Genomic DNA, 18,008 nt, shown 5'->3' with positions numbered 1-18,008 from the left:
GGAGAATGAAGCTCTTCTTAGTCTTTGGGGGAGTCCTTCGCGCCCAGCCAGAGGACCCCCTCCCCTGGGGGATGCATGTCTGTGTGGATGCATAGGTGTGTGCAGGCCAGAGGCCATCCTAAAGTGTCGCTCCTCAAGGGTTAACCATTTTGTTTTCTGAGACATGGTCTCTCACCTGAAGCTCACCAATGAGTCTAGGCTGGCTAGCCAACCTGTCCCAGGGCACCTATCTCTGCCTCCTTAGCCCTGGGATTAAAATGGAGGCTCTATTTGAGTGTGGGTCTTCATGCTTACATAGCACAAACTTTACCCACTGAACTTCCTCCCCAGTCCCCTACTGTGATTTTTTGTTTTGTTTTGTTTTTGTTTTTTTGTTTTTTGAGACAGGGTTTCCCTGTGTAGTTTTGGTGCCTGTCCTGGATCTTGCTCTGTAGACCAGGCTGGCCTCAAACTCAGAGATCCTCCTGGCTCTGCTTCCCGAGTGCTGGGATTAAAGGTGTACACCACCGCTGTCCGGCCTACTGTGACTTCTCAACTGGAGTCCAGAGTTCACACTTGGACATCATGCACACAGAGTACTTCCCAAAGTCCCCCTTTTCTCCTAAGTTAGGACCCCTCACTAGAAAAGAAGGGGCAGAAAAATTGCTCATGTGCCCTTAAACTGATTTCCTTAGCAAGACTTAAAAATTATTTAAAAAGAATATGATCCCTTCTGGGGGAAGTGGAGGACTGTGTTTCCCTTTGGGGATGACAGACTCTGGACAGTCATCTTGTGATCTCCAGTGACACACAGCAGTGAGTCACATTCTTCCACTAACCTCTTGACGTCGCCTTGGACGTCTCTCTTCCCCCGAGGACTGCTCTTCCTGGATCTTCTCCCCTTCTGGCAGAGCCCACTGTGGTGAGCTACAGCGAACCAGGCCCAGCGTCGGTGGTTTGGAAGGAAAACTGCAATCCTCACGTGTACGGGCTGTGTGAACCCAGGAAAAGTCCCTGGAAAATGCCTGAACTGGCTTCTTCGACTGGACACTTGGGAGGATCCTTGCAAGGACTAAATGCAAATACGCCCTTTATGAAGGATAATCAACCTGCTAAGGAAGCATGGGTTGGGACTACTAAGGTCACGGGAACCTCATTCTTTCCTCCATATAGATGTGGAGTTAAAGAGCTGGCCACCAGAGGCAGATGCACCACATGCCCATAGAGACACCATCTTGCTAAGCAACAGACCCGCCCTGACTGAAGCCTTCTCTGCTGTCAATCAATGATATATAAGCCTGCATGCACCTTTATCCAAACAAGCTCCAGGCCTCAGCAGGATGCCTGAGATCTACACAGCAATCTAAAGGGAGAATTGCTGGGTTAGTTTCCCTTTTAGGTGGAAGCTCACTGCCTGCCTCTCCAGGAGGGAGGAGAAAGCCACATGTGGTCTCTTTTCTTCAGAACACGGAGTCCTAGCCTTGGCACAGTCACTTTTCACCAGGCTGAGCGCACTTGGGTGGAGGCATGGTGGGAAGAAGCATCCTGCCCTCAGGTCCCCACTGCTGCCTCCCTAGAACAAAGTCTCAACAGCCGCTCACATCCTACACGGCCCAGGAGGAAACCCCACTCAGGCTTGAAGCCCAAATGCCTGCGGTGGCTCTCGGAGCCTGGCAATACCCCAATTAAGCAATACTGGAATCTGTCACGGTTCTCCCCTGACTGGCCCACCCCACCCCCACTCTTTTTAGGTCTTCCTGGAAAAAGCCATGCGGGACTGGCAGCCACCTCATGCTTCTTTTTTTTTTTTTTTTTTTCTGCCAGCCATCTGTATTTCCAAAGGCATCAAGCCCAGAGCCTGACCACAGAGTCTCGGAAATGGAGGCTGCTTCCTGCTCCTGGTGTGGTTGGTGCTAGCAGGCAGCCAGTTCACCCCCTCATTGCTGGCTCTGTGTGTGTGTGTGTGTGTGTGTGTGTGTGTGTGTGTGTGTGTGTGTGTATGTGTGTGTGTGTGTGTGTGTGTGTGTGTGTGTGTGTGTGTGTGTGTAGGAACATATGCATGCATGCACACACACACACACACACACACACACACACACACACACACACACACCTCCTTTATAGTCACACAAGATTTGGTGTTTAAGTCCTACTATTATTTTCCAAATGTTATCTTTGAAGAGTCTTTTTTGCCTGACTTCAAAGTGTTACAGAAAATCCTCAGACGTATCTTAAACTGGGAACTTGGCCCTGCTGGAAAGATGGGGCCAGACAGACAGGGATACCAAGTCTGAGGCAAGCTTTAACATGAGGAGGCCCTTATCAGAGGTATGGAGGATGGGTCCCTCGGGAGAGAGTCTGAGGGGACTCAGGAATGTCTGGTATCTACAAGGTAGTTTGGAGTCTAGCCTTTATGTTCTGGCCTGGTTCAATTTTTCTGCTATAGGGTCAGTACTACCTGGCAGGATTGAGTTACTGCCAAATGTAAGCTGTGCATGTGTGAATGCGTGCGTGTGATCGTTTGACTGGCTGGCTTCCTACATCCATGTTGCCACAGCAATTTCCAATAGCTATTCAGTTATATGACCCCTGGTGAGGTCAATCTGAGACTCTCTAAATAAGTCTACTCTTCTCTAATTTCGGTCCCTGGAGTGTCATAAATTTATATTGGCCAGCGTCTGTACGTGTTAAGCCATTATTACGTAGTTGACGCATCTCTGTTGGACCCAGGTACAAACACCAAGTTTGAGCTGTCTGAAAATGATTCATATTCGGTGAGAGACCGTAGAAGGCTGACAACCGCGCCGTCTACGCACACTGAGGTTCAAAGTGAGGAAGTAAACAACTTCCCCATCTCAGCCACATAAAAGGGGGGGGGGCCTCCTGGTCTCTCTAGGAAAGCACCCCTTAATGGGGTTTAAGGTCTGGTCCCAGAGAGGAAAGCTCCCTGATGACAGAACTGACCCACGATCCCTGGGAAAACTCCTGTTGCTTTTCTTTCATCCATTAGCATGTTTGAACTGGACCATACCCGGAGTTTGGGGATTGGTAATCATACCTTTTCTGGCCTATGTACAACAGAAAGAGGTAAACAGAAGGGGGCGGTTGGAGGGTGGGGGATGGCAGAGTGGGTAAAGTACCTGCTGCATGTGCTGGTTAGTTTTTGTTCCCCTGACACAAAGTAGAGTCACTGGGAAGAGGGAGCCTCATGGAGGAATCATTTGTATCAGGTTAGCCTGTTGGCATGTCTATGGGCATTTTTTCATTAATTATTGGTGGGGGAGAGCCCAGCCCATGGTGGGTGGTGCCATCCCTGGGGTGGAGTTCCTGGGTTCTATGAGAAAGCAGGCTGAGCAAGCCAGGGGAAGCAAGCCAGTAAGCAGCACCTCTCCATGGCCTCTGCATCCACTCCCGCCTCCAGGTTCCTGCCCTGACTCCCCTCTTCAGAATGGACTGACTCCAATGTGTAAGATGTTATAAATCTTTTCCTCCCCAAGTTGCCTTTGTTGTGGTTTTATCCCAGCAACAGAAAAGCAATCTAGGTTACTGGACAAGCTTGAGGACCCGAGTTCAAACCCCCATCACTCATGTAAAAGGAAAAAAAGCCAGGTACAGCGGCACACGCCTGTTACCCAGGCACTGGGTGGTGGTGGGGAGGGGGCAGGTGGGTTCCTGGAGCTCACTGGACAGTCAGTGTAGCCAAAGGCAAGCTTTAGGTTCAGGGAGAGACCCAGTTTCAAAACGGAAGAGTACGGCATGATTGAGGACAATACCGGACACAAACCTCTGACTTCCACAGGTATGAACACACATGTACTGTGTGCACACACACACCCAAACATGTACACACACACACACACACACACACACACACACACACACACACCTACCCAAACATGTACACGTACACACACACACACACACACACACACACACACACACACACACACACAAACACACACGAGGGAACACGAGAGCTGGATTTTATCTTACTGGTCTCTCTATATTCTCTTGAGAAGTTGACTGGATTAGAGAAAAGGTTTTATACTGTGGGATCAGTGGTAAAAATATACACATATCTATTTCTAACTCTGGTATAAACAAGCATACTTTACGCCAACATTTATTATTATATATAATACAGACGTCAGCATTTTCTTTCCATCCAATGCTGCCTGGTGTGTTGAAAACGTTTCCCTTTGTATGCTAACTGGTTTCTCAGTCTATGAATGGGTCCCCATCCGCAGTGAATTCTGGGTGAAGAAACAGAACCTCTTCACGAGCTTCCGAACGAGGAGCTAAGGCTTGGAGCAGATAAAAACAGTAGGTTTTGTACTCATTCCTAACATTTGCTGACAACCTAGCTATCGGGGGCTAGGCCCAGGTGCCGGAATACGAAGAAAATTAAGTAAAGAAAGCAAAGGTCATTTCCTGACTCACAGCCTTCGGCTGAGGAGCAGAAAGGCACGGGCTGCATGGAAGACGAAAATGCTGAGCGTCCATTTCTGAAAACCAGAGTCAAGTGTGTGTAAAAGAGAGCCAGTGCTATTTTGGGACAAATCATTCGGAATGACTCTTAGGGAAATTCCAGATTTGGAAATCATCTCTGATCCACCGCTTTCTTGGTGTGCATTAGCACCTGCCTAAGAGGGCTTCGTGTTCTGATCAATAACATTAACTCTCCCCACAGGCAGGCCTCAATCACAGACCCTCGCTTTTATGACCAGCGGAGAGTGATTTTAGCTTTCACTGGGACCATTCATTCCGAAACAAACACGAACTTCACTGACATCGGGCTTTTATGCATGACATCACGTTGATATATACAAACTCAGATGACCAAAACTGACTACCTAACCACAAATGGGAGGAGAGGAGAAGACGCAAGAGATTTCTAGTTACAGGGAGCATTCCCGCTCCCAAGTGCCTCTGTTCAACCCTCGCAACCTTCCAGAGCTACTCTCCCTCGGGCATCAGGGCATTAGTATCATGGAGCACAGAGCCCTGTAGCTCCTGAGAGAAGCCACACTTGGGACGACACCGGATGACACATGTTTCAACACCCTCTATGCAAGGGCCTTGGATTGATAACACCATACAGGCAGGGCCCAAGCACCTCAGAGAGGGAGCGCGGGTCCTTTTCCAGGTCTTCGGCTGGCTCTTAAAGAATCATGAGCATTTTGGACAAACCCCCACACACTCAACTTCCTGTTTTAACAGACAAGCTCGCCCCTATCCCAGACTCCAGAAATGGGTAGTGAGACAGACACATATCCTTTGGGTTCCGAGTCACTCGTTCGCAGGGAAGAGGCACGGGTCTGGGTGAAATTGCCTGTCTTTATCGGTAGGAGGAACACACACTCCTGGCTCATGCGTCAAGATGACCAAATATCACAGAGGACAGGGTGAGAGACAGCAGCTGGTTCACCCCACTCTTAACACTTTCCGGGTCATTATGCAACTACCCTCGGGAAAGTCTCGCTTTGTTCTACGCAATGCTAGTCTTTTCCATATAAAATTCTTACAGTAACCTAGTAAGGGAGCTGGGGTTTTATCTTCATTACACAGATAGGAAAATGCATGCACAGGCTGTGGCACATGGCTCAATGGTTGAGACTCTTGTTGACCAAATGTGAAGAGTGGAGTCTGGATCCTCAGAAACCCACATAAGGCATAATGGACACAGCCACTCACTTGTAATTCCAGCCTTGGAAGGTGGAGACGGGGTGTGTGTGTGTGTGTGTGTGTGTGTGTGTGTGTGTGTGTGTGTTCCCCAGAGCAAGCTTGCTAGACTAGTTCTTCAGCAAGGATAGGCACAAAATCTTACCTTCACTGTACGTAAGTCGTGGGCTTGTCTGAATTTAAGAGGACCACAGTGATAAGATGAACTCTTCTAGGGTCCAGCACGGGGTTTTGTTAGCTTTCTGGAGGGATGCCTGGTGTGAGCTCGGCTCCCAGCGCTTTCAATTCAGCACCCTGCCCCACTAATTCCGAAGAGGCTCCCGGGCTACACTGGGTTAGTATAATTTCAACGTCCGTTCTCTCGAAGCCAGCAACATCAATTTCTCACTCTGAAACTTAGTGGGCATGGAGAAGGAAAACAGCCCCAGTAATCTCCGATAAGAGTGAAATATCATAACCGGGAAGTGTGGGGGTGGAGATAACGAATGTTTTCTTGGCAGGCTGGTAAGGTACCTGGGAAGTCTGCAAGAGCATTGTGGTGCGTACTTCTCTGGAATTTCCTCAAAATAGGGTCCTGTTGATGTGCGGGAGACTGGCCCTTATTTTCTTCTCAATACACCACTGGTTCCTCCTGTCTTTCCTTTACAGAGACATAGTGCTCTTAAAGGGGGAAATGTAAAATAGGGCAGGTCCACCCCACCTTTAGCACGGCTCTCGAAGCTGGGTGACACCATTCTCCTGTGAGTCCTGTCCTTACGCTGTGCACACTCCTGGGCTATGCGTCCTACCTGGTTGTTCTGTGGGGTTACCACTAGCAAAGCAATGATGTCTAGCTGACGCGCACCAATTTAACTGTGTGGAACACTGAAATAATTAAACACTGGCTGTGAAATGACTGGCTAGGCCCAGCGAATCTCTGTACTCGGTGTCCTACACAGCGTCCCCAGGATGCAGTAGTCAATAAAAGCTTAATAATGCCTAGTCCAGCAGGGGATTTCCAGGACCCTTGTATCCGCCAGGTTGCATCTATGTTCTCCACATTGATTATTAAAACATTTTGAATATCACCTCTGGCTTCTAAGTTCCCCAAACACACATTCCGTCTTAACCCCTTGGCCTCTGCCTGTGCTGTTTCTTTGCAAACAATATCCATTCTGGTAGCACCGGTCCTCTGGAGACCCGTCGTAATCTAGGTCTTTAGATTCTAACACATCCCTCTGCAGAAAGTCACTCCCAAACTCAATCTCCTCTCTCAAAAACAACGGCTTCCTCCACTACCACTTCTGGTCTTGTGTTTAAACCCTTGTTAATGACCTCTACATTCCTACACAGTAAATCCAGGCTAGCACTGGTAGTCTACAGACTACCATGGTCCTATGCGATTAGTTCCCTCCAATAGGAAGTCTTGATTTAGTCCTATAGACTCCTCTAGAACAAAAAGCACCTGACTAGTCAGTGCTAGGAAGAGCAGGGTTGATAGGGGGGTCTGGGCAGCACTGAGCGTCTCTCTCAGACAACATGATGTCACCTGGGCTGTGCTGAGCCTGTCCTTCACTCGCCCTGCTGTGGGGCAGAGATGCCAGCGTACCCTGACTTGGCTTCAGACATCTGCATCTCTAAACTGCCTTTCCTTCCCCTTTTGGTGTCTAGCCTCTCATTACCTTTGCAAACAAACATCTGAATGCATTCTGGATTATAAGCCCCCAATCCTTCTACTAATGCTATAGAGCTTACACACACACACACACACACACACACACACACACACTCACATTCATCTAATATTATAGAATTAGACACTCCTCCAGCACTTAGTACAAGACAGTTTTGCTGGGTACCTGGCATATACATTCATAATATAACCACTATTTTGGTACTATAATGAGTCCTCATATCACAAATGGAGGAACCACAGCTGAGTGCATTCATTGGCCTGATTTATAAAGAGCCATACAGGTGGTAACTGACCCAGCGAGCCAGCCTGGCTTCACCACATCTGTTCTCAATGTCATGTTTCATATGCAACAGGTATACAAGTATAGATCTACAAAATATAAAAGGTGCGCCCCTATGCTCTCCACCCCCACCCCAGTCTACTTCAACAGAAATTTCTAAAGGCCTGCGACATTCTCAAACACTCCCAGATGACTTGAAGCTGTGTGAGCACTGTGTGTTCTCCAACCCCAGCTAGCATCCATGGGGGATGAGCAACAGACACAACCCGAGTAGTGGTATGGGGATGGTGTGACAACTCAGCAGCTCTGAGGAGAAGAAAGGAAGGTCAGGGAAGCAGCTGGCTACTTTAGGAATGGTAAGCATCCAGCTATAGAAGGGGAGAGTTGAGGGTATGTGTGAGTGTGCACATGGATGCCCCATCAATAGGGAGCAAGATGGTGGGGCGCCCCTTTTCTTTCTCTTCCCAGCGGCCTGACAAAGCCTGTCTGTCTTAGCTAGCAGCCATTTGTAAAGACCCCACAGCTTCCCCTGGCGGCCTGCATGGGGCAGGAGTGCCAGCCATTCATCACTGTCGGGAGATGTGCTGCACACAGCAGGGATGGCTTTCTTCCCTGCTGCTCCTGCAGCAAGAGCTGCAGATCTTGAAAAGATGCAGAACATGCACACTGCAAATAACCATTCATCATCCATTCATCATCGGGGCTCTGTGAGCCAGGGAGAGGCCACTCTCCACATGGTGCTGACCCGGTCTAACTGTGTCTCCAGCCTCCCTTTCCTGCCTGGAACTTGGAACAAGAAGCCTTTGAGGGGCTCAGTCCGAGCTCTAGATAACCCTCATACCCTGTAATCTATCGAGGTTTGGGGTAACAGCTTCCTCACCCTGATCTCTGTAGAGTCAAGGTTTTCATGCTGTTCTCAGCAGTCAGATGGCTGCCAAGGCAGCCCATAATCGTTAAACTATGAAAACACAAGTTGCTGGGAGGAAATGAACGCCAGCTTTCACTAGGGAAAGGCTTGCTTTCTTCTGAAGTAATTATAAAATTAAAATGTGATATTTCTCTGGTGAGTCTAAAAAGCTTCCCAGTGCGGTCCACGGCACAACAGAAATGTCAGGATTTGCAACAGAGTGGGACTGAGAAATCCTTCTGCGCCCCCAAAAACGCCAGTCAGAGACATCTGCAAGTAAATTTCCAAAGATTGGGTTAAGAGTGATTAAGAGCAAAAAGAAGGGAAAAGGAGTTTGAATTTTTTCAATTACTCTGTAAGACTCAAGAGTCAAAGCCGCTAGAAAACGCAGGCTTTCTCTAAGTAAGACTAATAAAGCTGAGTTAATTAGACCCACAGGCATGACCAACATATAAATTCAAGCCCCAGAGAAGGGCAGTGTCCCTTTAAAAGCTGCCTGGGGATCAGGGGGAAAGCTAATGAGGATTGTCAGTAATGCAACTTTATGAGGTGGTGCGAGGCCGGAGAGAAAGCCGGGTTCCTGTAACAGGGCTTCTGGCTTGATTCAATAAATCAATTTGTATTAAAGGTGGGTGCCACTCTGGAGTTGGCTCCGAGTCCTTCTCATCTGCTCATTCCCATCCCCATGATCTACCTGAATGTCCTGACGGAGGGCACAGAAGACAGCAATAATCGAGAAGAGGGAAGCTGCCCGGACGATATTTGTGCAACTTGACCCAGCAACCCCACACACCCACTCGGGGCTGTCTCCAGTGGGTTTCTCTTTCCAGAAAATGTTGTCTTTTTATTGATAAAAGCCTAAGGCTATGGGGCTGGGTCTTTCGTTACCGCGCTGGGTTTCTAGGCTGTGGACTGTGGATAAAGGTCACCCGGAATGGAACCGAAAGCCTTGGAACTTCACTTAGTTTTTGAATCAGATCCTCAGGATCTGAATGACTTCCCAAGAAGTCAAAGAAAAACAAGAAGGGGGGGGAGCGGCATCTGGTAGCAGCGTAGGGGGCAGTGGGGAGAGGCTGGGAGGGGGCTGCTGCACAGAACGAGGAAGAGGGGGGAGGTGGGGAGGAGAAGAAAACTACTGATTTGGGCAGATGAGCTGGGCTTCCCTTCACCGTCAGCAGCATGTGGCTTTTTTTTTTTTTTTTCCCTGCCCGGCAAAGGGACAGCTGGAGATGAGTGAGTCATTCCTAAACACCATGACAGAAGCCTCTGGACATTTGGAAGGTGGAGTGAAGCCCATCCCCCAGTTGCCTTGGTCTGATTCAGTAAGGTCATGGGGCCTCTTCCCTCTGGCTTTCCCTGCTATCTGTCTATCTGTTTATCTATCTATGTATCTATGTATTATCTATCTATCTATCTATCTATCTATCTATCTATCTATCTATCTATGTATCTATGATCTATCTACCTCTCTCTTTCTATCCATGTATCCCTTTCTATCCATCCATCCATTTCTATCTCTATCTATCCCTCTATCCATCCATCCATCCATCCATTTTTATCTCTCTATCTCTCTATCTATCCCTCCCTCCCTTCCTCCCTCTCTCCCTCCATCCATCCATCCATCCGTCCATCCATCTACATCTATCTACCTCTCTTTCTCTCTCTCCATCTATCTACCTACCTACCTACCTACCTCTATCTATCTATCTATCCCTCTCTCTCTCTCCCTGCCCCCATCTATCTACCTACCTACCTACCTATGATCTTGAATGTCTAATCCTCCTCCTTCCACCTCCCAAGTGCTGACATTATAGACATGCACCACCATGCCCCATTTACATGGTGCAAGAGATTCAACCCAGGATTTCACACATGGCAGGCAAGCACTTTACCCACCAAGTCATACCCCTAGCTCTCCGCTGAGCTGCTTAGATACCTTATGCTGTTGGGATTTTTAGCTACAGACAACTTCCCGCATCTCACTCTAAAGCCTGACTAGACTCAGACTCTCCTATCATCTAGACCACAGCTCGGGCCAATAGAACTTTCCGGATTATATAAACATTCTGATCTGCAGCAGCTGGTTCAGTGGCCACTAGCCAGGTGTGGCTACTGAGACTTGGTGAATTAATTTTTCATTTTATTTAATTTTTAACTAATTGAAATCTAAGTGGTCTCATGTGGCTACTGGATATTGTGTTCGAGAGCACAGGAAAATGGAGATTTCCTTTGCTTTCATCAAAGTAGGGAGTTCTGAACAGAGAAAATGGTGGCTGATTCCATTTTCCCCCCCCAGTGGAAAATCCCAATTTGCTCATAGCTTTAAGAAAACAGAGGAGGGAAAAATGGTCCTGACATGTCATTAACTTAGCATCGTTAGATGCTTAAGGGCCACAAGAGATGAGAACAAAAGGTTAACATCTCTGGATTCTGCCTCCTCCAGAAGCTCCAAACGGCAGAGCCAAGCTTACCCAAACCCCCCTCCGGACACAGAGGTTGGCAGCAATGGACAACAGAAGCCTTTTCCAAATGAGAGGCTTTGGCAGAGCACAATATCAAAAAGCCCATCCCCTACGCAATAAGCCGTGTGACCTCATTTGCCGGCACAGCCTCCTGCCACGGCCCCCTCAACAGGACTATCATGAACAGGAAAGTTAGGCAGGCTTTGCTTGAAGGAAGAAGTCTAGTGTACACTGCTTACACCCAGAACCATCTGGAAGAAATCTCCCATTTGCATGATGGACTTTTCTTCTTTGACCCTTGCCCTCTCTACAAATCCCATCAGCCCAGAACAGCTGCTAGAGAATCTGGCCTGAAGCCAGGGGTGAGGTCTCAGCCCCCTCCCACACCTCCCACAATGTTATCCTGGGCCCAGCACCCCATGCGGCTGGATGAAGGGCACGAAGAAGAAGAACACGGATCCTTAACGCGAGAAAAGCAAAATCACCAGGAGTCACAGGAGCAGGGACCTGGTGCCACAGAGCCAGCTGTGAGAAACTGTTGTTTCGAGTCAGTAACAAAGATGCTTGCCAGCAAATTACAGCCCGAGACAGCTCAGAGGACTGCCGGGGTTGGGCCACGGAGCTCTGGAGCTGACACAATGCCAGCTACAGGGTACATCCTGCAAGAGCAGCTTGACACAAAGGGCTGGGGAGGAGGGCTCCAGCTGGGGGGGGGGGGGGGTGGCTGACAGCGAGACCAATGACACAAGGCCCAGAAGGTGAGAGCCGAGTGGGAGATGGGGGAGAGCAAGGGGAGGCCATGCCAGGGACCAACTCAGAGCTGCTGCTGCTGCTGCTTAGACAAAGCCTTTGTAAATCAAGCTGCTGAGCAAACTAACGGAGAGGGGGAAGGAGGAGGGAGGGAGGGAGGGAGGGAGGGAGGGAGGGAGGGAGGCAGGGAAGCAACCAATTTCATTATGATGGGTCTGGTGACAATCACCTTTTGTCCTCTAGACAATCTGGGCCTGCCAAGCTGCTCCCCAGTCTCCGAGAAAGCAAGACGGTGGGAGAGAAAGGGTCCCTGTCAGGAGGCAACAGACTCATCTTTAATTATGAGACAAGGCTTCCCAGAGCTGACATCCTCTCCCACACTTCCTCCCTGCTGCAGACACACACCACAGAATGCTGGTGCAATGCTCCCCTAATGAGAAGCGTCATCGACTCCCTACGCATGGGTTCTTCGGAGATACTGCCCGAACCATCCCCATCCCCCAAAGCATGTGCAGACTCTGGGTGAAAAGTGGGAAGCATCCCAGTTTAATTTGACTAATGGTCTATCGGGTCACACCGGGAGTGAGAAAAGTCACTGCCTTGCAGTTTCTGAGCTGAATTCTTTCATCCTCCTGTCCATAAAGGACTGCTGAGGAGATACCAGTATGAATGGGGCGGGGGGTCCGCTGTTTACATTTCTTTCTTCCTTTTTTTTTGAGTCAGAGTTTCTTTGTGTAGCTCTGGCTGTCCTGGAACTCCATCTGTAGTAGACCAGGTTGACCTCGAACTCACAGAGATCTGTTTCCCTCCTGAGTGCTGGATTAAGGGCGTGCACCACTACTACCTGGCTACACTGCACTGCTTACATTTCCATCAGAGCTCAAAACTGAGTAAAGATGCCTACTCACCCTATAGCGGTGGTTCTCAACCTGTGGGTCATGACCCCTTTACCTATCAGATATTTACACTGCAATTCATAACAGTAGCAAAATTACAGTTGTGAAGTAGCAATGAAATAACATTACCGTTGGGGGGTGGGGGTCACCACAACATGAGGAACTGTGTTAAAGGGTCACAGCGTTAGGGAGGTTGAGAACCACCGGCCTACAGGAAAGTTGTCCGGCATACTAGATAAGAAGGAGTCTTGAAATGGGAGACAGACACCTGGGTTTCAGTCTGTACTTTGACACTTGTGTTACCAGCAGAAGCTGAGCAAACTGCAAATCCTTCTGGGCTCAAGTGAAGAGACTTTAAACAAGGGGGACTCGGTCCACCTTTGGCAGTACGGAGCAGCGGACAACTGTATAAATCTGAAGCGATGCGTCTCGGAGCACGTCCTACCCCTTCTCAGACTAGTCCCGCAACCGTGAGCACATTAACTTTCGTGCCTCCGTTCCTTCACCTAAAAAATCTACTGAGTACCCTGGCCTACTTTAATAGTAAGATCTGAGGAATTAGAGAAAGCTTTCGTCACAGGCTTGGCCCTTAGCTCTTCCAATACCTGTCAGCCAGTCATTACTATCATGACTAATAGGGGAAGTAAAAACAAAAACAAACAAACAAAACCCTCTTCCACAAACAAGAACTTCCTGCAGGAATCTAACAGCATGGGAGCATGTGAACCTTATATATCTTATATATCAGAACCTTATATATCAGAGAAATGAGTTCATAGCCCAAGACTACCTTGGGAGCCAAGAAACACAAGGCACAGTGAGGTAAGGAATCCTTTGTATCCTGGAGCAGGACACCCTCCCACTGCTCAGCAGTCCACCCGCAGCTTCTGACACCTTACTTGGTAGTCATTTAAGGTTTTACTGGGAAAAGAGACAGGCTGCAAATCCTTCCACCCTTCCCATAAATTAATGCTGCAACCTTGTCTTCTCTACAGATGACCTAGAAAGGTTAGCAGACACCACGTTTCAGAGTGACTCCTTGGGGCCACGGGTCGGAGCTCAGTTGGTGCAGTGCTTACCCAGCATGCATAAAGCCCCGAGTTCCATCTTCAGGACTATAAAATTGGGTGTGATGTTATATACCTGTAATCCCAGCGTTTGGGAGGAAGAGACAGGAAAGATCAGAAGTAAAAGCCCTAATATCTAACTGGACCAAATTACCCCCGAGGCTGGGGCTCCATGACAGAGCACTTCCTTAGGATGCACAAGACCCTGGCTTCCATCTCTAGCTACATGGCAAGTTCTAGGCCAGTTTAGGCTACGTGAGACCCCTTTTCAACAACTCCACACAAAACCCAACTGACCAAACAAGCTAAACAACAACAAGCCAATTCTTGATTTTAAGCTCTTTGCTCGAGGGTGAAAACAGTATAAAATGCAACCCATCCTAGTTGGGGTGGAGATGGTATTTATACAGGCTGTGGTGGTGTCAGTGGGTTTTAAATTTCCCAAGTTCCTCCAACAAAGATAGAGAGGGCTTTCCTCCTCCTCTCTCTCTCTGTCCCATTTTCAAGTCAAGAGAAAGAACAGGTAGGAAACAGGAAGGTGTACATAAATCCTGCCCACAGCCAAGCTTGGAAGTTGGCAGCCACACCGGGAATTACCCTGGAAACAAATCAAATCCTGCCCGACTGAAGCCATATTCTCAGCCTTGGCTCCTCAATTATTGAGTGTCATCAGTGAAGTTCCACGCAATTAAAAGCAGCTCATCAGCGCTGTGGAGCGCCATGCTAACACACGCATGGAGAGTGGGAAGGGAGAGAAGGCACTTCTCTGAAACCTGGCTAACGAAGGGGCCACCCACCCACTGCTATGGAAAGTGCATAGAAAGTCGGATATAATCGAATTCCTGGACTTACTTTAAAAAAAATTACAAAATGAGGACACTTTAGCTTTGTTAAAGGGAAAGATATATGAGCCGTTCAAAAAGAAAAAAATTAAGTGTCGTTTCAAGAGACTGAAAAAAAAAAACCCTAACCTCATCACACAGTTTGAGTGAATAGTTACAGCCATTGAAAGCATCGTGTCCATTAAAGTGATGACGCCAAGCCTCCCAAGTGCATTCTAAAGCCAGTAAGAAACATTACACTACCTCTCCACCCCGAGTGAACTAACACACCAAGTATCGGCCACAAATAACACTCAGGAAAGGCAAGGCATTGATTCTTAGGGTTTCCACCTGACTCTCACGTCTGGTTTGGAAAGAAGCAGCACACAGCCTTGTCTCCATCTCAACGTATCTCAAAAGCACCCTTCCCGCTGACCTGCCCCTCAGGGTCAAAGGATTCCATGCCCTCTCCTTCATCCTGTGATACGTGCTATTTGCCTTCTCTGTGACAAGCATTGGTTCAGGCACCCCTGTCTCTAAAGCAGCTTACACACCAGCTGAAAAGACGTTTAAAAGGACCACCGAAGCTTCTCTACATTACTCCTTGTATTTATACCTACCGCATTTTGTCTCTGCTCATTTCCATTTTTACTAGGTTGGGAGATGCACACTGTATCTCTATCATGTTTATTTATATATACCTATCTATGCCCATTTTCCTCAGGGGTACCCGAGTCTGCTTTCTGAAGTTAGTCTACCTCTCACTTCCCTTAATATAACCTTCTGAAAACATTTCTATTTAATTGTCCCCAGGAACACACAAGAGCAGTTTATACCGTCCCACAGTAAATGTAAATGGCTGTCTGGCTTCCCACGTCTCCTTCAATACAAGCTCAGGCTGTTGCCAACGTCTCTCCCCTGTTTAGATACTTCCCACCTTATGTTTCTAGATGGATTCTTCTTTCCCGTGCTTACGACTGCATGCACTCATCACTCTTCTTGCCACATTTCCAAATTCTACAATACGTATATCTAAACCCCTCCATGTGTTTCCAAACCGTAGTCACCCTTACCTTATACTTGATTTTTAATCAGAAGTGCTCATTTTCCTGATTGGACTCAAGTGGATCAGAAGTGCTAAGAATAACTAACTCCAGGACTTAAGAACTCATAGCTGCAAATATCATGAGCCCTTCAGACTTTCTACCCCCGTTTTAGAGCTGGGGCAAATCTTTTGGGCTGTCTGGGCCACAGATCTCTTGCGACTCCATAACACACAGTACCCCGCGGCCATGTGAAGGCCGCCACCGCACCGACACAAGCAGGCGTATGGGTTTTAAACACTATTTAACAGAAACAGGTGATGAGCAGACAACAATGGCTCCCCAGCCATGGTTTTACTGATTTCATCTGAGAGGAAGAAGAGTAGATTGGGGTTGGGACCTGCTTCTCCACCTACTGAAAGACGAAAATAAACAAAAAACCAAAAGGACAGCCAGAGGTCCCTCAGCCCAGTTGCTATGTCCCTTGGGTAGTTCAACTTGCTCCTTCATGACCCCAGCTTCAAGGTCATCACCATGGCAATCTGGACCATGATCATCTGTTACAACTGCTGACCATGAAGAAGAGAGAATACATTTGCTGCCTCCGCTGGCCACATGGTGAGGACAGGGAAAATGGTCTCAATCTTCTCCTGTCCTTCAGGTTGGCAAAAGGCCCCCTCATTGGGACCTCAGGGCAGAAGAGCTATCATGACACACACTCCCTTCAACATGAGAGACGGCGGTGTTTTCTCACACCAACCTCGTTTCGAGGAGCTCCATCATCCTGCCTATTATTCAGACAGAGTGAATGGGGTCTTAGTCAACATTAGTCAACTGGTCAGCCATAGATCAAGGTCTTGGTGCTTGTATAGGTGTGTTTGGGGAATAAGGCAACCATGTCAGGAGTTCTTACTTCACCCTGAATGTGATAAAACATATCCAAGCTGTCTGCAAGTTCTGGAAGTGTGGATTCCTTCATTCGCGGATGGAAAAGCATCTAGTGAAAATGCCCAGATATTTTTTGAAGATAAGCACAGACTACATGCAAACACTGTGCCATTTTCTATCAGGTACTTGAACATCCTCGGATTTGGGTATCAGTAGAGTACCATGGAGCAAATTAGCCTCTATGGATACAGAGGATCACCTCTAAAGAAAACAGCTCATCCCTCCAGGCTTCGCAGTGATTTCTCACAGATGACACCCTTTCCCACTTCATCCATGAAAAGATGGGCTCCCGGGTTAGTTTATCCAACATTGCTCATTTAGAAGCTCAAGAATTGGAATTCAAACCCCAGCCAGCGTGGCTCACTAAGTCACATCCCTTCTATCTCTTTGATTGCCCTGCTCTTAAAAAAATATAAAGTATAATATATATTGAAAAGCTTTGAAATGACTGTGTCATGTGAATCAAGGAATTAAGTCAGGTTTGTGGCTTCTGGTGTCACCCAGGAGGGCCTCAGAACATCAGAGAAGCAAAGGAACACAGGTGATCTGACCACTGGTGGTTGTGGGCTCTTGTCCTTCGCCTTGGGCCCAGGTCCCTGGTAGAAATTGCATTGGTGGCTTTTGGGGGTGACGTGCAATAGTGCTTAGGCGGCGTGAGGTGAGCTCTTACCAGCCTGTCATATTAAAGTCTCTGTAGAGCATCTTCTTCCCCAGTTCTTTCCTCTGTACTCTCCTTGGAAACTCCAAATGTGTGAACTCATTTCCCAGCAAGTGAGGCTGCATGAACGCCTAATAGCAAAAAGGAAAAAAAAAGAAAAAAGAAAAAGCCACACACAGATTTTAGAGGACAAAATAAAACTTGAGTATGTTTTGCAAATTGAGACAAAGCCTTAGTACAAAAACAGGAAAACTGTCTCCTTATTTTGTGGGCAGTAAATACATTTCAGAATTTAAATACTCACAGAAGGTAAGTAAACAAAAACCCTGTGACTTCCAAGGGCTGTCACTGTTGCATGTGATAAGTTAATTGTAATCAAAGGCACGGATTTGATAAGTTAATTGTAATCAAAAGGCACGCAGAGCTAATGGCTTAGAGGTGAACATGCATGGGTTTCTTCAAAGTTGACTTTGTAGTTCAGATTCAAGATGGTTTCACTTTCTGGAAAGCATGTGGGCTAGATTGAAGGCCAGCAAGGTCACCCTGGTCCCTCCCTTGTCCTCTGCTCTCACTTAACATAGTTCCCATGGAGTTGCCTTTGAGAGCTGCATATGGGCCTCCAGAACACACAGGAGCCAGCTCCCTCACAGGGGGACTAGATACACCACAGAAGTCTCCTGCTGGACTCACCTCCACCTCCCCACCTCCAACTTGCTCTGTAGTCGTTTGCTAGACTATTCCAGGACAGATGGCTTCTCTCATTCCCTGCAAATCTCTGTTCACATTACAAAAGCCTCCGAACAAACAGTCGCATCCGGGGTTGCTTTGAAACAACACTCT

At 47.8% G+C, this 18,008-nt stretch overlaps 1 protein-coding gene across 1 annotated transcript in view; it reads right to left on the bottom strand.

The window, feature by feature from the left end:
* The window catches only part of Ppm1h (protein phosphatase, Mg2+/Mn2+ dependent 1H), an 89,152-nt gene that overhangs the window by 50,477 nt on the left and 20,667 nt on the right, over positions 1–18,008 (bottom strand). The window contains exon 2 of the mRNA XM_052753488.1: positions 17,181–17,299. Within this exon, the coding sequence (XP_052609448.1) occupies positions 17,181–17,299 (119 nt within the window). The remainder of the gene's footprint in view (positions 1–17,180; positions 17,300–18,008) is intronic.

This window comes from Peromyscus californicus, unplaced genomic scaffold (assembly GCF_007827085.1).
Source record: "Peromyscus californicus insignis strain IS unplaced genomic scaffold, ASM782708v3 Scaffold_24__1_contigs__length_46423439, whole genome shotgun sequence".
Taxonomy (NCBI): Eukaryota; Metazoa; Chordata; class Mammalia; order Rodentia; family Cricetidae; genus Peromyscus; species Peromyscus californicus.
Note: the sequence above shows the minus strand (reverse complement) of the source record. Positions and strands in the feature narration are given on the sequence as shown.